Source organism: Corvus moneduloides, chromosome 5 (assembly GCF_009650955.1).
Source record: "Corvus moneduloides isolate bCorMon1 chromosome 5, bCorMon1.pri, whole genome shotgun sequence".
In the NCBI taxonomy this organism is placed as follows: Eukaryota; Metazoa; Chordata; class Aves; order Passeriformes; family Corvidae; genus Corvus; species Corvus moneduloides.
This window is the reverse complement of record NC_045480.1, coordinates 33,112,683-33,134,873: the sequence shown is the minus strand read 5'-3', so window position 1 is coordinate 33,134,873 and position 22,191 is coordinate 33,112,683. Positions and strand designations below refer to the sequence as shown.

The 22,191-nt window shown below is 40.9% G+C and overlaps 1 protein-coding gene across 13 annotated transcripts in view; it reads left to right on the top strand.

Annotated features, from left to right (window-relative positions):
- Window positions 1-22,191, top strand: part of STOX2 (storkhead box 2) — a 144,358-nt gene that overhangs the window by 101,669 nt on the left and 20,498 nt on the right. For 2 of the 13 annotated variants that reach the window (XM_032108038.1, XM_032108037.1), the window contains exon 2: window positions 16,586-16,719. The exons of 9 other annotated variants lie outside the window; for them this stretch is intronic. In XM_032108038.1, coding sequence (XP_031963929.1) covers window positions 16,647-16,719 — 73 coding nt within the window. In that variant the 5' untranslated portion in view covers window positions 16,586-16,646. Of the gene's footprint in view, window positions 1-3,762; window positions 3,851-16,186; window positions 16,263-16,585; window positions 16,720-22,191 lie in introns of those variants that run through there. 2 more of the 13 variants (XM_032108040.1, XM_032108042.1) reach the window with 2 other exon arrangements.

The following is a 22,191-nucleotide window of genomic DNA, read 5'->3' as shown; positions in this document are numbered from 1 at the left end:
AGGAGGTCCTGCTTCTCCATTGCCTGTGGCATACTGCCTCCTACTTAGCCCTGAGACGGGACCTCCTCTGTCTTAACAGGACAGCCAGTCAGAGTTTGGCATAATTTTTTTTTTTTTTGACAGAACTAGCCTTCTGCTAGGTTAGCTCCCTAAACTAACTCATGAGAGCAGATCAAGCAGTAGGTTGGGTAGCTCTGTTGTGCAGTTAGGCATCTATGATGAATGCTTTGGCAAATGATGACTTGTCTGTGCAAGGACTTTCATTTTCCCATGAACAAAGAAATACCACAGAATACCACGAGCATGGTGATGGATTCCTCAGGCCATCTGAAGCAGCAATTAGGATATCCAACAGTATTTTCCAGATTTTCTCGTAAGGTTTTAGCACAGATGAATACATAATTTCCATCATGGATCTGATATGAGTGTTTCAAGGACAGTATGGGTATGCTTGGTCTTTTTATTTCCTGTTAACCCTATAAATGAAAGATTTCTGGAATGGGAGATACCATTTTGCATAAACTATTCAATAAGGTTTTCTAGGTACTTAATTTTCAAAATAAATGAAAAGAAGTCTAAGGGGGCCAAACTTATATCAAGGATATGGCAGGTACTAGGGGCTGTATAGGCAGGCCAGAGCTCTCTCTGACCTGGTCAGCTCTGTTAATGTGAGCTGAGTAACTGCTGAACCACACTGTTCAACACAGACCACAAAAACTATGTGAATGGTCAGTGAGCTTTCCCACATGGGCAGTGTGAAGCCAATCCAGATACATTTCTGTCAGTTCCAGTCACAGCACTGAATGCAGCTGTCTTGAGTAGCTTTCCAACATCTTGACCATCCATTGCTTTTGAATCAAAGCTGTTTTCCTGGTGCCATTTAGGAACTAAACTAGCTTTCAGGAGTTACTAGTGTAGGGGTGTGCTAGATCTGTCCTGGAGCTTTTCCTGGTGGTTGGAAGAATCCAAGTGTACTGCTTGAGGAATTCCTGGAGTTCTTACTGGTAAGTGTAGGGTCTCAAATTTGGTTCTTGCTGTAATTAATTTGCTTGATGATTATTGGTTCAGTTCAGGTTGACATTTTTAAATCAGCATCTGAGAGGGTGAGAAGTTGGAACAAACTGAGTACCTAGTCCAGTTTAAGCTTTGCCATAATCTTTCCTATTTAGCAGTGAAGGAGAAAAGAGCAAAAACATTTGTAAGCTTACAGCTTCAGAATTTTAGTATCTGGGGAAATCCTGTATATGGAGGTAGAAGTTAGATGATTCCAGGATTTCAGTTAACAGAAACAATGTGGAGAAAGCTAAGGAATCCTTTGCTTTCAGATACTGCAGAAATATGTGAGCACCAGATTATTTTGTTATTTTCTTGAAATGTGAACAAGATATGCCAATAGAAATTATGGCTATTGATTATAAGATTATCATCCTCAAGCTAATAATCATGGCACATATTCTATGGTTTGTGCAATTTGGTTGAGCAGTTGCTAGTTTAGCTGTAAGCTATTGTCAGTCAGCTTGTTCTCCCTCATTGATTGCCAAATTCTTCCTCCTGTACTTGAGGGAAAAGGGAATCATAAATGTTTAATAACTGAATGTATGTGGTTGGTCCCAAAGTCAGACACCAAAACTGATAAAATCATTATGAGCTTTTTGTTTAATAACTGAATGTATGTGGTTGGTCCCAAAGTCAGACACCAAAACTGATAAAATCATTATGAGCTTTTTTTTTTCTTCTTTTTCCAAAGGAAATTTAAAAATAGCAATAATTGATGAGTATGTAAAGCTGAAGATTGCAAGGAGGAAGTGATCTTACTGCTTCCATGGCCTCACAGATAACGATTGTATCTGAAACATGTTGGCTCTGTCTGAGCTCGGCTGTGAAGTCCTTCGGGCAGTGCCAGTCTTCCAGCTGTTGTAAAATGCCAGACAGAGCTGTTGTCACCCACTAAAGAACCATTTCCTCATATTTGACTTGTAAAGAAAGCGAGGATGTCAGTGGCATTAGTGAAGGAAATACAACTGCCAGCATGTAAAGGTCCTGAAAATTGTAGCTTCTATGCTGAGTCTTGGCCTGGGATTTCCTGGATGTCAGAGGTTGCATGATCATGGGAATCTGCTCTTGCTTTTTTGTACTGCCTGGCATGGGGAAATTGGATTTATAGAAGAATTTTTTGGTTGGTTGGGGTTTGTTTTTTTCCCCACTCAGCTTTGTTTATTACGAAAGGGCAGTGCCAGTGGTCCTGTGGATATTGTGTGTGAATTTCCAGTGTGTAGTTGCAGGGTGAGGAAGATCCTAGCACTTGTGCTGCTATCAAGTAGTTCTCAGTCTTGCTTAGAGGGGTTGGCAATTGCCTTTCAAACTTGGTATTACTCTGCTGAGTTACCTTCTTGATCTTTTTTTTCATTGTTCAAGTGGAAAGTTTCTGTTTCATTCACTTTAGTAATGGTTTGTATGTCAAAGTTTGGAATTAAAGCATTTATGCAGCTTCCTGAAGTAATTAAAACAATGAGTGAGCTCATAAAGAGAGGAATATTGAAATTCAGGCTAAATGAGTGGTTAATTGGCTGCTAGTCCAATCTCAGCTCCCTCTGTGCCTGAGCGCTGGAGGAGGATGAGGTCATGGTGCTGATTCTTGACCAAAGCATGCTGCAGACCTCCTGTGTCTTACCAGTGTTTCTCCAGCTGTGTCCCAAACACCAAATTACTGTGACAGTAATACTGCTTTAGCTTTCTCCTAAATATCCATCAGCTATGTGTGGTTAGGCTGTGCATGTTGCTGATGCTTGTGGACCATGAGACATACCAGCCCTGAAAACCAAGATGCCCATTTACACTTGTGAAGAAAGCCATCAGCCCTTCAGAGCAAAGTTCATTCTCAGGATCCACAGCAGGCACCTATTGTTACCCTGTGATTTGCCTTCATAAACTAATTCTCCTGCTTGCTTTTGATGAAACCAAGGGAGATGGAGAATGTGGTTTGATTTAGCTTTCTGATTTGCTCTATAGCCGTGGTTTTCAGTATGTGTTCTGATCACTGTTTTTACAAACCATATTTTGGTCATAAAACCTTCTGCATCCATTAAAGATAGAGGCAGTGGATCTTTCTACACTTGTTGTGCAAAAAGTTTCCCTTACAATTGTCCTTTAAGACAATAACTGCCTTCTAAATATACATGGCTAATCAGCTGAAGTTTTTGCACAAGTTCGGATTCTACCTCAGTAGCAGCCAGAGGGGAGTATTTTGCTGTTGGTCCTTTGCTTGACCTCCTTAAACTCTAAAAACAAAACAACAGAAGCCTTGTATCAGTCATAAAGCCATGTTGAATTGTAAAATTGCATAAAATAGTTGATGGCTATTTTAAAGCACTTTTGAAGTGGGAGGTGATTTAGTTGCAGTGGCCATTCAGATTTATTTCTGACATCAGCAGCACACATCCCATCACACCAGTGCCCTCAGGAGGCAAAGGGGTTTTCATGCTTATACTGCTTTTTTGGAGTATCAAGCCCCCGCTGTGCCTTCACTTCAGGTAGTGCCCTCACTTTCTTGTGGGGGCAGAGTAGATGAATGGGATGGAAATCTGCTTTACCATCATGTAAAATCAGCAGCCTCAAAAACACAAAGCCCCACGACCTCAAGGCCAAAGAAACCAATCAATAAAAACCCCCTTCTTTTATTTTTGTTTCTGAGCTCTCCCTCTTTGGGATTTTCTGGGCGTTCCTGAGGCAGCAGCACACAGGGGTGCATGCCCTGTGGGAGTTGCTCATGCATCCAAAATGGCTGGGACGCGGGTGGCCTTTGCTGAAGGAGAACACTGCGATGGGTTTTGGTTGAAAACGTCGTGCAAAGGTGGGAGTAAGGCCCCATCTTCCGACTGGGCGCATATTGTTTTTTTCTCGCTGTTTCGGGGGCCCTAAAGCGTTGGCAGCTTTCCGTGAGGGGTTCGGGAAGGGAGGTGTAGGGAACGGGCCCCGCGTTGCCATGGCTGCGAGCGGGCTTCCGCGCCTCGGCGCTGCCGGAGGTGCCGCTCGGTAGGTACCGCGCCCCCCGGGGCCGCCGGGCCGGGCCGGGCCGGGCCGGGCCGGGCCAGGATGGGATGGGATGGGCGGTCCTTCCCCGTTTGGCTCCGTTCCCCGCCTTGCTGCGCGATAAAATCTTCGTCAGCAGCACGGGCGGTGGAGGCTGTGCCGTACTCCCGCCTCGCCGGAGGGCGGGTTGTGCCGGCGGGGCAGCGCTTCCCCCGGGAGACGCGGATCGTGCCTTGCCCTGGGTACTCGGGCTTAGCGCGGGCTGGCTGCAGCGGGCCGCTAGGCAGTGACGGTGCTGCGAAAGGCTGAGCGTCTCTGCAGCGTTTCGGGTGCGCGGAGGCGGCCGGGGCGCCCCCGGCGCTGGCAGCGCACGGCGCGGCTGAGCGCGGGGGTTCGTGTCTCACGGCACGGATCAGCCCGGCCGCTCTCGACAGCCCTAGAAAGCTGCAGAGCCGAGTGGCAAAGCGAGTAAGTCTGGTCTATCTAAGCACTTCCTTTGAGGTTCTTCAGTGCTACTGCTGGAGGGCAAAAGAAACAACGTTTTTAAATAGGTTGCAAAATTTCAAAGCGTATTTAAAACACCGTGAAACATCTCGTTAGTCCGTCTGTGTTGTTTCTTCTCAGCGTTTTTAATAGTTGTCCTGCTGCAACATAGAAATATAAATTTTCCAGACTGGTGAGTGAGGCTCCAGGTGAATCTGCAAATCTGCCCACTGTTTTCTTCCAAGTCTAGAATGGAAATTGGTATTAGTGCCTACACTCATAATGCTGAAAGTATCTCCTTCCATCTTCTATAAGCTGCAAGTAGGGCCTTACTCAAAAATCTTCCTGAAGTTGCAAGATACTCTCACACTGTACAATTGCTTGTACTGGTTGCATCACAGGTCAGATTGAAAATTACAAGCTGGGCTGTTTTAGGATTTTTAGATCTTAATCTAAAAATCTGGGACAGTCCCTGACAGATAAATTATGCATACATAGTAACCTGATGTGTTGGACCTGCTGCACATGTGAGGTAAGACTGTATGCATATAGTAGCTAGTTTCCAGACATCAGGTAGCCTGAGTTTCCAGGCGTCTAGAAAAGTGGGCAATTACTTCAAAAATGTGGGAAAAGTCTGCATGTGCAAGCGTGCATGTGTCATAGGATTTCTGTGAATAATGTAGTAACTCTGTTGTCACCCGTTATCATCCTTCCTTTCATCCCTCCTTTCCCCAGCAGACTATAACTCTTTAAAAGCTGAAAATAATTTGGGCTCTGGATAGTTATGTCAAAGCCACAGTCATTCCTTGAAAGGCTAGGAAGCATTCGTTTGGTGATTGTATTTGTGCTATCCTTGATTTGCTCCATGGTGGGGAAGTGGGTGGATAAAGGTTTTGGAATAGTTTCAAACAGGTTCTGGAATTCTGTATTTTACAAAACTTTGAAACAGAGTATTCACTGGGAAGTAAACCAGATATTGTTGAAAAAAATAAACCACTAAGAATGTAATGACATTATTTGTACAAGTGTTTTATTCTAACAGCGATGTTTGTGGCAAAGATTCCTGTGACTGCAGACTTATTTTGCACTGAAGGTTCTTCTAAGTAATCACTGTTTCTGGAGTTTTAATCTAGTACTTTTTTTTTTCTGCTGTAACTTACAATGCATATTTTTTTCGGTCTTTGTTAGTAACATAGACTCTCAGTTTGGAATCATCTTCACAAATCCTTGTCTAAACAATAAGATGGGCTAGGGCAAGATATTTCCAGACTTCCTTTTGTATTTTTTTTCTAGTCACTTTCTGAAACTTATTACTAGCTTTGAACACTTGTGAATAAACTAACCAGCAGACCATTTGAGGGGAGTGGTCTGACTGATGTCTACCTCTGCAAAATCAAATGACTGAGGAGTCCTAAGATATGAAAGTTGTTTCAGAATTCATCTTCCATGTAATAGCTCAGGAGGTAGTGCCTGCAGTTCATTCCATTGCTTAGGAGCTGTTAATGAAAGCAATACCTTATTTTACAGTATTATTGAAAAAAGGGTGCATGCCAGACAAAGACAATTTACAACCCATTTATTTTCAGCATTCTCCTAATGCCCATTATTTGGAGTAAAACGCATCTCCTGATGGACCAGCTTCTTAGTTCCCTTAATCCTGCAACAAAGTGATAATCCTTTATTTGTGACCTCATAGGCTGTTGCTACAGAGAATGCTGTGATATCAGAAAGCCAGCGCTGTGACTTCACTGTTGGTGGAAGCCACAGTTGAAGATGACCCTCTCTGGAGGCCTGGGGGGCAGTGTATATCCTTTTGGTATTCTGCAAGTACTTCCTAAGGAGCAGTATCCGGCAAACAGAATTGCGTAATGTCTATCTACCTAGGTGATGAATGAGACAATCAGAGGCTGCATTTGAGGGGAAAATATGTGGTGATTATGTTTTACAAGGTAATTTCTGCCCTTGAAAGAAATTATGTTATCAGGAGGAAAAATGTCACTGGGAAGCTGCACTAGGCTTTTGCATCCTCAGTCTCCAAAGATATCCTGAAGAATACCAGAATTATATTCTCTAAAAGCAAGAACTTCTTACTCTGTATACCTCTTAAGAATATAATTTTGCAACCCCCAAACTTTTCTTGGAAACACTAATTACATCGAAACTTCCATCGAAAAATGTTTGTCAGGAGCAAGGCAACAGACATGTAAATCACATTCAAACCTCTATGCCGTAAAGTAGACTCTAGGCTCTTGTTTGTAAACTGAGGTATGAAGGAGATGTGACCAAGACTTTCAGGTATTTCCAGATATCTTACATGCATGGATTCTTTTCACATTTGAGCGTGAGCTTTTGTGCCATGTTCCAGAAATGAGTGCCTAAAATTAGGCTTCTTAGTAAGTCTCGACTTTAAGAAGTACCAATAGTACAGCAGCACTGAATGGAAATAAAGGGAAATGAAAATCTACATCAGTTTTGAAACTCAAGCTGTGACTATTAGAAACAACATATGGCAATAGAAGCCACATTTGGCTCCTTTACTATCTCTGCCTTTTTCCATAACAGGAAGATTTTAGAGAAATAGTACTTGCAACTCTAAATGTCAGTGGTTATATACTCTTGAAGACTGAAGCTGTCAGAACCCAGAAAAAAAGTACTAGTAGAAAGTTAATTCCTTTGTTTAAGCATTTAGTTTTTGAATGCATTAGGGAGCATATGATTGAACAACAGGAAGACATATGCTTGCCTGTAACAAAACTAGTATTATATTTTTACTATTGATTATTCCATTTTTAACTTTCATCTTTTTATGCATGATACAAAAGGTCATGCAGATGAGTTTAGCAGGATTATGCATGTACTACCAACCCCATTGATAAAACTTCTGGAAGTTGTATAAGCTAAATCAGGTTAAACAAAACACTTATTCCAGAATAAATGGGTATTTACATAGGTATAATTACACCAAGATAGTTCTGACAGTAAATTAGTCTTTTAGACCAAAGCCCTGAGGTCAGTTTCTGTCTTATCCCTGTTACACCGATGCTCTCCAAATTATGTTCTGAGCATGTACCAAACTGGATGCTGCATAACAAATCTATGTTGGAATAAGTCAGTTAAATGCAGTACCCAAAATGAAATACCACAGTTTAAAGCAAAACTTCACACGTATTATGCATAGACTTTGCAGACCATGCAGGATGCTGTTTGGGTAGCCTCACATTTTCAAGTTCTTGTGCATTACACCATCTTTGTATGAAACTAAATGTGCATGTGTGTTTGAAGAGCTGCTCATAAAGCAGCAGAACACTTCTAAAGACAGTGTTGGTGATGACATGCTTAACTGCTTTCACATGTTTTTGTTCAAACTGCCCAAACCATTAACATACTCCCTTAGTGATGTTACATGCATGTATTTGTATGCACACTACTAATTTACTCTCAACTTTCTTTACTGTCCTATAAGCTCCCGCCCTTCCCCTAGCTTTGATCTTTCGTCATAACAACTTAGAAGCAGCCATTTGGAGAAGAAGCTAAAGGTTTGTTTTTAGCTATTCTGCCTGTTCCAGACACTGGGAGGGGAGGAGGGCTCTTTCCAAGGCGGTGTAGTAGTATGCAGGTACCCTCGGCAGGAGCCCGGTGCTCTGCTGGGGATGCTGCCTTTGCTGGGTCATTGGCACCTGGGCTTAGGCTTGGGGCTGCAGCCCAAGATATGTTTGTTCTTTTGGGCTTTTAATTGAGACTTTGAGTAGAGGCTTTCACTGAATCCTTTGTATGGCAGGGGGTGAAGGTCAGCCCAGAAAACAAAACAAAAGCAAGCACCGAGTGGATGCAGGCACATGCAGATCAGCTGTCACAAAACAACTGTCCTTTGTTCATTTCTTTCTTCACTGATACACGCAGCCATTCCCACTTGGCTTATTCCAGCAATTCTATAGACCCTAATTTTTTTCCCAGCCTTCCTACAGCTGGAGGTACTAATTTTATTTCTTACCATTTGGTTATTATTTCTGCTTCCATTTAGCCCTGCTAAGCATTGGGATTCTTTTAACAAGACTACTTTCAGAAGTAACATCTCAGATGCTGCATTGTCTGCTTTAGGAATCAAACAAAAATCAGCTCTTTCCTCACATTTCCTTTTAACCTTTCCTGTGTTCTTTCTTTCTTATATTGTTTCTTGTTTTTCTCTCCTGTCTTCTTCTGCTACTAATTCAATCTTTATAGCCTAGGTTTTTGTTTAGGTAGCCTCTACATCAACTCTTTAAGACTAAAACTTGTAGCTAATCAAACAGGAAGAACAGCAGGGGTTTGAAAAAGTAAGCTTTCAGGGTTACTTGCATCCCCTGTAGATGTTTCTGGGGGCTCGTCTGTGCAGCGGTTCCAGCCTCACAGAGGGGGTGGCCAGGTGAGAGAGGGGCATGTACCATCCCCTTCACCATGTGCAATGCCTTGTTTACTGATAATCAGAAATGCTTTTGAAGCAGAGAGCCTTCTCAAGCTCTGGTTCTGACTTGAGACATTTTTTACCTGTCTAAGTAGGAGGTGCCCTCAGGCCCATAAGATCTGGGTGAGTTAAAGTACTGCCTGTGGAGGTTGCTTCGTGAAAGAATATGATGGTAACTATAAAGGCTTTTTTCTTACAGCCAGGCGTAAGGAATTACAACATGGTGACAAGATATAAGGAATGACTTATTTTGTTGTTTTAATGTGTGTTAAGAAAATAACTATCTTGCTATGACATTAAATGTAGTAATTTAGAGCTTGGGTTTGTAAATCCCCTATGCTTTGATCTCAACATTTTTGTATATATGATCTTTTCTCCCTGTGTCCTGTGGTTACTTGTGAAATCTGTTAAAGAAATTATCTTGATTCTCCTTTTGCTAACCTTTTGGTTTAGTTTAATTAAAGTTGAGATCATCAGCAACACCTGAGATCATCTCAGGAATCTAGCCTTGATATCCTAGTTTAGGTCTCTCTATACTGAATAAGAGGGCAGAGAGACAACTATTTTTATGTGCTCTCATCTTTCCGAAAACTGGGTCATTGCGACACTCAGGGAGCACAAGAACTCTTCCACGCTCTAGTGCTTTATAAATGCTTGGTGAAAGTCCAAAAGAAAAGTCTTGTCAAGCTCAGTTTAGTATACAGAGGAGAAAGAAGAAGGACGGCCCCTTCTGGGCCCTGGAAATGGTTAAAAGTCTTTTGTGCAGCAGGGATCAATACTAAATGTTTGGGGTTTAATAGCTATATTAAAAATCTGAAGGGTGAAATGGATAATGAAGTGGTAACCCTGTCTGTCAGATCGCAGTTGTTCAGGTTCATTAAGACTGCTGAGGAGGATTTCAGAAGGGGCTCGCGACAGCTGAATGGAACAGCTGAGCAGTTCTGCAGAATAGTGACATCAGCACTGTAGTACAAAGCAGTGCAGTGAGCACTGACAAAATAGTGCTTAAATTTGTTAAGTTTATGTTTTTTTAGGAGCACGGTCTCTGCATGTTGCTGGAGTCAGTGGTGAATGCGTTAGATGAGTCAGGAGTGGTAATTAAAATTCTAAACTTATGACTCTAAATGAGATACGTAAGAAGTCATGCAAGAGAGGTGGTTCTGTGAAATTTGTAATTTTATCCTTTTGAATACTGTGTTTGGTTTTATGGCTCATGTACAGGGCAATTTTCGGATTCCTGAAATTTCACTTTAAAATGACAGAGCAGTAGGTAGAGAGGTGTTACTGTTTTAACATTAATAAAACATCTGTTGTAGGTTTTAGTTTACTGCTTCCTGTAAATAAGTGCTCAGTAAAATTCAAAAGTAAAAAATATGTGAAATGGACAGGAGGAAATATTTCATCCAGTGAGTTGTTTAATTGTGGGAACCCCTGGTTCTAGGTGCTGTCATTTATTTGGGGAGGTAGGTTTTCGTTGCTGCGTTTGCTGACAGTCATACTCATTGGGATAAAAAATCAAAATATGCCAGTCCCTGAGGGTCTCAAAAGAACTGTTTCTGTCTGGAATAAGGGCATTTCCCTTTAAGGTGCAGTATACACTGGTGGCAATGTGTGCAGTTGGTTTTCCAATGCTTACTCTAAGATGCTTGACGAGCGTGAGGGAGGCAGCAGATTTGGTGAGCTGCTGAACTGTTGTGCCATGGCATTTCCTTTATTCCCATTCTCACAGCTAATCCCCACACAGGTGAGACCAAAGGATGGAATTTAAAAGAGTTTTGAACCACTGTGGGAAGCAGGGGTCATTGCATGTACCTCACGCAGGTAGAGCATAGGGGCAGAATATACTAATATAGCTTCTTCATGTATTGAGGTGCAAAATATTTAGATTTCACTTTGAAGTATACCTTCTTAAAGGTACTCCAGCCATATTGAAAACTCTGCTTTCTACCACAGGGAAAAAAATGACCCAGTAAACTCTCAACTGCTAAGTCTTTGGAGCATCTAACCTTTTCTTTTTAAAACCACTTTGGCACTAATTTAATTGATTCCATGCCTGGCCTTTTCATCAGTTCTCTCTTCTAGCCAGGAAAAACTGGGCTGTTAAAGGCTGCTGCAGTACCATGGGACTTGTGTTCAGTGTTGCAGGTTCTTATTTTAACCTGATGTTATCTGCCAGTCATCACTATTGGTTTGAAAAGCTGTAACCACTGCAGTACTCTCTTCAGGCTGAAAATCTTTTAATGGTTACAGTAGTCAATATAAATGAGAGAGAGTGCACTATGTCTTTGGGTTGTGTTGCTAATTATCACTTCACCTTTCAAGAATTTTATCTGCTGACTAGATTCTTGCTGAATGTTTGCTGCAGCATCTCCAGCCACACTGCAAATGTGTTCTGGCTAAATTGAAGAGGATAGTGAAGAATGTGTGGTTAAGACCTTCAAGAGCCGTGTTTTGTGCTTTCAGCAGTGTTTGAAAAGGAGTATTTTTCTCTGTGTTTTTACAATTTCCACCCTATAAGAAAACATCAAGGTTTATCATTGTTTGTTGGGTTTTGTTTCTTTTGTTTCTCATTTGCTTACTCTCTCTTGCCAAACCTCCTCTAGTGTCAGATTTTTTAAATGCGTCTATCTTTCCTTGCATTTGCTGTTTGCTGCTAGAGAACAGGCAGGTTTTGTTTTTGAGGGGGTGGGGTGTTGGTGTGGTTGATTACAATATAGCATTAACATTAGTCAAATTAATTTGATAGTAGCAGATTTCTATGAAAGAAACCCAAACCCAAACCCTCCTCCCTTCTCTTTTTGTGGTCCTAGCGACAAAATACAGAGAATTCTTCTGTGTGGTTTAAAATATCACATCCTTTACAGTGAGCTATAATTTAAAGAAGCCTCTTTTAGTAGTTGAATTCTAAAAAGACACAATTGTTTCACCTACTGGGCTTTTGAGGGAGGGAGTTGCGTTGGTTGCCTTGGTTCTCCCGGTTAAGACTTGATGGTTTCATTCATATGCTGTTTCCTGGGTGGTTGTGTTAGCAAGTGTGACGCTGGGTAATGATTCTGTCCTGCATTAGGTAACACTTAGAGTACTGTTTGTTTTTCTTCTTAGGTTTTTGAGATTCTTTTTTAGAATGTGGTAAGAGGAGATGCTTAAAAATGGATAACAATTGAGAATAATTGGATGATCAAAGATCCTTAATCATATCCACAGAGTGAGATGTTAAAGATCATTATCTTGGGAGTCAAACCCAGGAATATTTGCTTCATACTTAGTTGCAGTCAGCATAAAAAGGATAACTGGAACTGCTTGCTCAGTTGTAGGGTGACAGCGAGCCACCACTAAAATGCAGCTGTGGGGAGAAAAACAGGTTATAAGGCAGGGTATTTCCACTAAAAGTAAGGGAATTCCAATTTCCTGGTAACTGATGCAGGTGGGAGGTTAGCTGGAACACTAGAATATGGTGCAGAATTCTGGTTGTTGCTTTTAAAAGAAAGTTACGTAAGCTAGAGTAAATGTAGAGGAGTCCTCTAACAGGATTAAAGGGACAGGAAGGGCAGACATACAAAAGAACACTAGAAGAGTGTGATTTTTTTTAAAGCCAATGGAAAGAGATCTGAAGGAGGAGAGGTGTGTTCTCTGCTAATACTTTGGGGTGTAAGCAGCAGGAAAAGAGAAAGGGTTTTAAACTCCTAGACAACATTAGAACAAAAACAGATGGGCATTACTCGTTGGGATTTTAATGAACTTAATACCCTGATCGTGTTTCCTCTTGTGATTTCTTAAAGAACCAGGAGATTTGTTCAGGTAAGTCAAGTGGAACTTATTAGCATACTGCAAGTAAGTTGTTATTAGTGGAGCACTAATATGTCAAAATTTTTAGTATTAAGAGATTTCCTAAAGAAACATAAGTGTAAGTTGGTATCTCTCTGATGTTCCTTAATCTGATTTCTTCTGAGGCCACAGGGTTTGTGGGCTGTGTTCCTAGTGTAGTTTCTGGGTGCTTCCTGCTTTGTGAAGTTGTTTCTTGTAGAGGTGGTCAATGATGACCAACACTGAAATTAGCTCAGTTGGTTGGAACATGGTTCCAGTAACACCAAAGTTGCAGGTTTGATTCCTGTATGGGCTATTTACTTGTGTTGGACTTGATGATCCTTGTGGGTCCCTTCCAACTCAGAATATTCTATGATCCTGTGGTAGATGACTATGGTCTCTGCAGCTACAGACTCCAGTTGCTGTGCACTGATGGCTGATTTTAGCCTCTGAAATTGGGAATCCACTGTAACTGGTACAGGAGAGACTGAAGACTCTTGATAACCTTCTTGGACTCTTTTGACCATGTTCTTTTTTAAGCTTTTTTGTTTTCTGTCATATGTGTGTGTGTGTGTGTGTCCCTGTTTTAGCATATTCCTTTCCTCCTCTTGAGTTTCCCTCTCAAGTGATGTGGAAAGAGCTGTGGCAAAGGAAAGGAATCCCAGGCCCTGACTCAGGAGGACTGAAGGATATATGCAAGCTAATGTAGAGTTTGACAAAGGAGTGTATGCAAAGAAAGAAAATGGGGTTTTTAGATCATCTGCTTGCTCCGTGTATGATGGAGATTGATCTCAGGTTATACTGTGTTTTGAGTACTGGTCTATTTGGATGCATGTGCATGCATGGGGTTATACAGAGAGAAGTCTATGGTGTGTTTGTACTGTACACTGTCAATAAGGCAGCTTTGTTTTAGCACCAACCTCTGTTGTGCTGTGGGGGGAGATGTGGGGTGGAGGAACAGAGTAGCTGCCCTGGTTGGGAAGTGCATACAGTATTTTGGCTAGGCCTTCCTCCTGTGAGGCCATGCTGCTGTAACATCACTGATGATGGCAGCACTGGTTTGTCCATCAACTTCAGCTCTTCTAAACATTCTCATTTATATTTTCCCCAGTGCTGGTCTCTCACTTCTGCCCTCTGCCATGTTTGAGGTATCAGGTACTTCTTGCTGTTGTTAATACTGATGAAAGGACTGTGTAATGGTGCTGTAAATGGATGAATTTGAGTAAAGGCACGCCTAGGTGCATGTACACAAGATGTCTGTGCACCCTAGACACGTGCATGCTTGGTGCATTCCAGGTAGCCATAGGCATCACACATGCAAGAGGAATTGTCTCACTGAAAGAGCTTGCAGTTGTATCAGTCTGTTCAGAATAGCTGGGTTGGTCTTGCGCATATAGTATGGGTTCAAGTCCTAGAGAAATTTGTTAGAGAGACAAGGTATTCAGAGTGCAGTATTACCTGTAGCTTTCTTCCGCCAGTGTTTTAACTTTGGTGTTAGTAGCAAGACTATGGCAGCAAGATCTTGTGCATATGTGTGTAAACAGCGCTGCATGCACAAGCCCAGCTATTTAGCTTTGCATGAAGGTTGTCCAGTGCAAAGGGGAAGAAGACTGGAGCTGTTGTTTATACTTTCAGTAAGTGCTTGTTCTAATTCACTTCTAAATTTTTCTTCATGGAGTGAGTCTTGCTTCTGTAAAGTGGGTGTGTACTTTGCAGACAAACATTTTCCAGGAACAATCCTAGGGGATCCAAACATTGTAAATGCCAAGCTGGATTCATTAGAGGTGTTGTGGCTGATCCTGCAGCTGCAGGGAAGGCAAGACTTCTGTAAAGTTGAAGGAAGATTTCCTGGAAGGAGGCCTTTCAGGGAAAACAGAAATTGTTGACTGTGTGTATAGCAACCCCCCAGTTTTTAATGTTGAGATTATGGCTACTGTGTAACTACCAGTGTAGCAAAGCATCCCATTAACCTTACACTTGTACATTAATCTGCTGTATGGCTTTGCTGCATAACAACCTCCACAGACCTGTAACCACAAGTGATGTTTGTTAGTTGTATAACCCAGCTATTTACTTGTCTTCTTAAAACTCACAGACCTTTTAGGCTTGGTTGGACTGTTTCACTGCCAGGGTTGTTGTAGGGCCAGGGCTTGCAGCATAGGGAGGTGGTGACTTGTATTTCGTTCAGTCCTCCTAAGCACCTGGTGTGTTCATTTTTGGGGGAACACCTAGGAGAACTGCCTGTTCCAGCATAGCACAGGTGAGCCCTAAAGTGCTGTGTTTCAAAATTTTATGGATTATGTGCCTTCTATGCTTCAATATGCGTATTTCAAAATGCTTGGAATGTAGGAACCTTTAAAGAAATGTTTTGTGGCAAGACTCCCTTTTCCTTTTTGCACCTCCATTTTGGCATGTTGGTGTGATTTTGATGATGAGGTCATGATTAAAGTAGGTTTTTCTCAGTAAAGGCAATTTTAAATGTTTCCTTCTTTTAAAAGAAAATCTCCAAACAACTGAAAATGTTCCTATGGAACAACAGCATCTGTCTCTCATCTCACACATTATTCCTATTTCTTCTGTGTTTCCTTGATGCTATAGCTTAGCATATCCTCACCAAGCCAAGGAAAACCTAGCACTGGGAATGAGATCCTGACACAGTGACCTCGTTCTGAGCATTACCTTCTTTGTCAGTGGTAGCAGAAGCTGAAGCAGCTCTGCTGGCCCTCAGCACCTGGAGCAGTTTGACATTTTCTGTCTGGCGTGGTTTCAGGGATCACTTTGTTTTAAGCCCAAATGGTGAATGGGATAATGAGAAATAAGCTTACAAGAACTTGTCCACTGCTTCTAATTTTTTGATAAACAGTTTGCAGCAGCACAACTTTGATCTAGTGTACAGCAGAGCTGCTTGTTACATTTAGATCTGCAGCATTCTTCAGGACTGACAAAGGAGAGTAAATCTTTCGTTTTAATCAATAGACCTAAAACTGGTAACTGTCATGATAAATAGTGAATAGTTTAAGAAAATACTGATCTGTGTAAGTGTCTTTGTGCCCACAAATGTCTGTGCATTTATGTTTCTGTGTATACGGGGAGTTGTGCATTACATCAAGAAGATATGTTAGGGGTGATTTTTTTTTTTATCTTGACGAGAGGGTTAAAGCTTTAGCTTGTCTTTGCTAATGCATGTAAATAGCTTTCTTGTCCACTTAATGAGAAGGCTGGCTTGTTATCCTGTACAATGCAGCTGGGCACTGTTCCAGAAGCATAGGCACTTCATTTCAAAGACAAAGAAGCCAGCGCAGACACGGAGAAACCTGGAACATTGCGCTGTGGATTTTTTCAGAGCGATGACTCATTTCAGTTCACAAAGGATTCTGGGCAGGGTAGTGAGAAGTCAGGTTGGCTGATCCATTCCTATGACTTCACTTTGCAGAGAGCCAGGGAGAAGAGGAGTGACACTGCAGAATCCTGAGGCACTGCAGTGGAGAGGTGCTTTGCAAAGACTGTGAGTGCCTTCGGAACAGGGGGTGGTATCAGAATGTGATTTCAGCCATTCCATGGAAACCGGGCAAAGAGAGAGATGTTTTCAAAACACTGTGTGGGAGTTATATTTGTAGTCCCTTTTAGATTCTTCTCCACCTCCTCTGTAATTTCTTAACCATTTATTTCTCATGCTTATGTGAGAATTGTGTGAAATAGTGTTCCTTTCAGTGGACCTGCATAGATAACTGCATTTTTTTTTCTTCAGTGTGTCCCTATTTCCTGATTTAAGAGGTGGGTGTTCAGTATATTCCTGCCTAAAAGCCTGCTTTGTTTTTCTTCTTTCAGGTCCTGTGGCACTGACCTGTGCTGCATTCAGCCACCTTCCACAGTGGTATAAAGCCCCAATATGCACATTGTTGTTACATCACAGCTTCTCTGGATACTGTACTGGAGCATGGAACCAGACCATAGGGGTTCAGGTAAGTCCCCCTTTTTTAACATATTGTGTGCCAGGAATATAGACATGGACATTTATTAAAAAATGCATTTGAAAAGTACTGTTTGGGGAAACACATTCTAAAGCACACAATATATTAAAAAAACACAGTCGTCCCCGGCCTGGCCCCCTCCCCCCCCCCTTCCCAGGATAAGCAATGCTACAGAAATCTCCTCAACTGAATCCTCTGGGAAAGTTCCATGCTCCAGCAGAAACTTTTTATGATCATAGTTGTAACACGTGCTGGGATATCACTTTGGATCAGGAGGCAGCTGGCCACAGGACATGAACAAAGAAAAGGAAAATTAAATCACAGGAATGAATGCGTGTAAGACGAGTCTGCTGACTGTGAGTAATTTAGCACCTGTTTCTGAAAGTTAGTGCCACTTGGTGAACCTGAAGATCATGATTGTAGCTGTGTCTGAATGATTAAAAAGATCAATTTACATAGTTGAAGTTAATAACTAACAAGGAACTAGAACTTTGTTTAAGTTTGTTATATTGGTTATACTAAGTTTGGCGTGTTTTCTTCAGGCTGTATAGATTTGGAGTGGTTGCTTTCTTGGAAGTGTTTATTCTTTATTTTGGTGGGTGTGCATTTCAGAGATGCCGAAGGAACTTGCTGGTTAGTGAATGAATGTGTTACTGCATTTGTTGAGCCTTTGTTTAAGCTGTTCTTAAACAGGAATAAATGGAAAAATCTTTATTGTATTTTTTCATTGTTATTATCAGTCCTCTGATATGTGTAGCTGTCCAGTAAACACAGCCTGCAGCTTATTTCATAAAATACTCCAGGAATTGTAGCTTAAAAGGAGGATTTAGGGTATGTCTGGAAACAGCACAAGCAACATTTCTTCTAATTTTCTTTGTTTCCAGTTTTGCCAGTGAAATGTGATCTTTTCTGTGTTAGCATGCTAGTGCAGATTCAAGGTATTTCATGGTAATCTGGTTAATACCAAAGAAATCTACATATTCTTCCTTTTCCCTCCTGTTGTTCAATCAAATGGGAACATCTAGCTTAAAATGGCAATTATATGTCCGTGTAGCGAATTCGCATCAGAATAAGTTTGCTACATCTATGTAAGAATTCTTTAATTAGCATAATTCAGTCAAGATGGGGTTTGGGGCAAAAAGGGGTGATTGTGCAACCCAGGCCAGACATCTTAACTTCTTCAGCATCTGTCCCTTCATGAAGTAAATCTGAAAGTGTACTTTTTCTAGAAGAGACTTTTTGCTTACAGTATTCTTGGGAAAAAATGATAATATTCTAGGCCCTCTTTTGCCCATTACAAGTAGTTTTGTTTGAAAATGACCTTTCTGTAGTTCTTCCCAGGGTGAAATCATAGACAAGTGTTGATCAGAACAGGCTGTTGGCAAGAAAATTTTTGTGGGGGATTTCTGTTGCAACCACCACTATTATCATGAGATGCCATGAAGTTATGGTACTCTAGCTCAATGTTTTCTGATTAATAATGTAGTTCTGTAAGCACCAAAAATAGTGAAGTCATTTCCCTTGACAAGTGTTTTTTGACTGGATTCTGTCCTGTCTAGTGGGAGGTGGCTATGCCTGAAGCTCTGTACAGATGTAACATGTAGCATACCCTTGTTTTAGAATCACTCTTGTCTGGTGAGGCTCTATCTCCCTGACACATGCAAACGCACAGGTTGTGATTGTTCAAGCCTCATTTTCTGTGGAAACCAGGCTAAAAGATATGTTTAAAGGTTATCTTGAGCCGTAAGAAACAAAAGATTAAAAAGGTGTTGAGAGTCTGAAGAAGTGAAACTAGGCTTTGACTTCCTGTACTTTACAGGACACAGAGTGTGCATCAGAGGGTCTCCTCCCTATTTCAGAGAAATAGGGTGTATAAATTCTAATATAGTGTGATTTTTGCACTGTAATTTCTTTAATTCATTCACAATGGTTGTACTGAATTGGTTCCATTTGCAAGTCAAGAGGTGATTTTTCAAGTAATCTTTATGCAGAGTTCACGAGACAAAGAGTTTGACTACTAGGTAACTTCTTTCCAGCAGTAGAATCACTAATAAAAATTCTGTCATCAGTGTGTAGTTGATAGTTTAATTGCTGATACATGGTACAGAATGTAGTCTGCCTCATTTTCTCCCCACATGGTGACACCCGGACCTTCAGAGAACAGACACACTGATACACTAGCACAGGGAAAGTTCCAGCTGGTATGGGCTCAGGATGTGGGAATTTTCGTTCCCAGCTATGTTAGACCATTAATTTCTCATCTATGTGTTAAGGATAGTTATGGTTCCCAGTTTTTCAGAATGTTTGAAAACCACTGCAGAAAAGTGCTATGTAAGAGCTAAGTGTTTATTTTATGTGCTACATAATCTTTTAATTTCTTCATAATCTTTTTAATTTCTAAGTAATAAAAATAATTTTTCCCCCCAGGCTAGCGATACAAATCCCCAAGACATAAATTAGTACAATTCCCATTCACTGTTTCTTATGTGCTTAGACAGTCTTTAAAATTGAGTGTCACTTAATACAAGAAATCTAGAAAACTTTTTAAAAAAAATTTATTTAGAGAGAAGTTTGGAAAGACATTGCAGAAACAGAGCTAGAGCTATATACGTACGTATATATCTTATATTTAAACAAAACATGCAGTCAGCTGGTGAAAACTGCTCTCTGAGCTCCAGTTTTCATTTAATTGGGAACACAAACATATGAAAGTCGAGGCTACCAATTTGATTTCAAAAGAAAGCTGCTTGAGACAAGCATCAGTCAGAGCTAACAGGAGCCATATGCTAGATGTTTTGTGTAAGTGATGTGGTCTTCAAAAAATTAGGAAAAGCATATTTGCTTTTTTTTTTAAGCAGATCTTTCCTAAAGAAGTTGTAGTAAACCTTCTGTTCAACAGCCTAGCAGTATTTATGTGCGTAATTGATGTTAATATATTATATTATAGATGCAAGATATTTGCTGTTATTGTGCATCAAAGGAGTTTGTTGACTTTACTATAACCACAGAGTGCGTGTAATTTCCCAGAGCCACAGGACAGTCAAGATAAAATCTGGCAAATCAGAACTTCCCTGAGTGAGGGGAGTTTGGCTTTCTATCTGCTCAAAATGTGTGCTAGCCTTTTCAAACAAGAGCTAGTAACTATCTCTAGCAGACAGTTATGAACAACAAACTATGGAGATTATTCTGTCACAACAGAGGTGAAACGACAGTTTTCTTGTCATTGTGAAGAAGGCTGAAAAGCACTCAGTGGAAAAGAATAAGGCTTAACTCACGATACTCCCTTACGAACCAGAAAGGCCCTCACATAAACCAATATTTGTTGAACATTTCTATTTCATTTAAAGCCATTTAAATTATGATTTTATGGGCAATTATAGTTAATTAAATGGTTGTCAAGCTCCCAAATATTTGTAAGCAGGATGTGTGTTACCCTGGTATACTAACTATAACGTGCTGTGCTAGAAATTGTGTTAACATTAAGGAACCAATACTGAATGTTTTGTGTTGAGGAATTAATGTGAAGTATAGTTAGTATTTCAGTGGAAATTCCTGGCTTCTTCCTGGTGACAAGAGTCCTGCTGGCAGGAGGTCAAATTCAGTGCAGACTGAATGTTTTCTGCTAACTAACCTAGAAAGCAATTCCATGCTGAAGGCCTACTTTAAAAGGAAGAACTGTGCAATGTTACTAAAATCAAGCAAAGTTTATTATTTCTTAGTTTGAACTTAGCCAGTTTTAAGTTAACAGGTCCTGACTGGAAGTGATCTCAGAGGTGGATCTCTGCAGGCTCTTGGCAGTCAGAGGAGAGGGATGGGCTGCTCCTGGGCAGGAGCAGAGCAATTGGTTTCTGAGTTCTTGTCCAAGCATCCCTCTGGGGGCAGCTACAAGGCTGCAGAGCAAAGCTTCAGGTATAAAATTCCTTGAGTGGCTTTCCCACTTCAGGAATCTGATTATGGTATTAAGGCCCATTCTTTACATCCTAAGTATAGTTCTGGTTAGCTGCGAATGGATCATTCCCATGCAAGGGTGAGAGAGAGGTCTTCCTCCCACTCTCCCATCCTGGCACGTGTATAGCTGGCAGTGAGAGTGCATGGCTGGGAGCAGGCACAGGGATACTCCTGCCAGGCTGCTTAGGTTTAAGAAATTGCCAGGTCTTTGGTGATAAACAGTTAAGGGGTTGCTGCCCTTTACCTGGATGTCCTTAAAGCTACTCTATTCCAGGCAAAACCAGGACACCAGAGAGCCTGTTTCAGTGCCCAATGAACCTGATAAGATTAAACCTCAGCTGTGGCCAATATATGCCAATCTGTCTGACATTGCACTGAACTCAGTTTAGTAGTTCTCACAATGATACCCATGACACATAATCTTTGTGTTAAAGACAGTAATTTCTTAAATTGCTTAGCTAAATCTGCATAATTCTTACTGTAATTCTGATGCTTCTTAGACATGAAATTAATCATTAAAGAAACTGATCCCCTGTACAAAGTGCATGGTGACTGGTGATCAAAGTTGGTAAACTTACGTGTCTGGCTGATTACAAAGATTTGTCTATGAACAAGTTTAAACTGACAGCAGATATAATTATTAGTAAACATTACGGGTTAGTGACGTTCTTTATCCATACTCAAATGATGAGGGAACAAATGGTGTTTGCTCCCAAGTCATATGGAAGCATATCTCTAAACTTTCCCTGTAAGCTGTGTGTCATCTTCTTTGCCGTTGTCTGTAATGCACATGGCAGGAACTTTTAGGTGTATTTGAATAAAAAATGTCCAGAGAATGTTATATTTCAAGGTCATTATTCTGTGGTGAGATAAGAATGAGGAGGGTCTTGGGCTTCACTGTGTTGCAGCTGGAAGAATGCTGCCGTGCTGGGAAGGGAATGCAGCATTGATCTGGTCAGGCCTGGTTAAGCAAAAGCAATCAGGAGATAGCACAGCACAAATGTGTAGTTTTAAATCATTCTTGTGTCTTGGGTAACATCTATCACTGTTGTACAACAGATTGTAGAGCTTGTGATTGAAAAATTGCTCATAAGTCTCACTGAGACAGCTATGCAGTTTACTACTCCTACCAATTTTTTCCCCCTGAAGAGCTGAGTATAATGCTAGAGTAAATGCATTTTGATAATCAATTTTAGAAGCTGCTGCTCTTGTTTAGTAGACATAATAGGAATATAGAATTAATAGGGCAAATATTAGATCTTCTGAATTGAGAATGAAAATTTGGATTTGAATTAATTTCTAGTAATTTGATTCATGATTTGATCACAAGGTGTTGCTCTGTGACAGCAGAAATAGCATGATTTTCCTGAAATTTCAAAGCCGTTTAGGTAGAACTTAATCCCTGGCTATTGACTGACCTGTGGCCAGAATAGGATTCATGGTCAAGCACCCGTTGTTCTGTCTGTTACGCTTTCTACTCCTTTTCTACTGGCAAGGAAATTCTTTTAGCCTGTT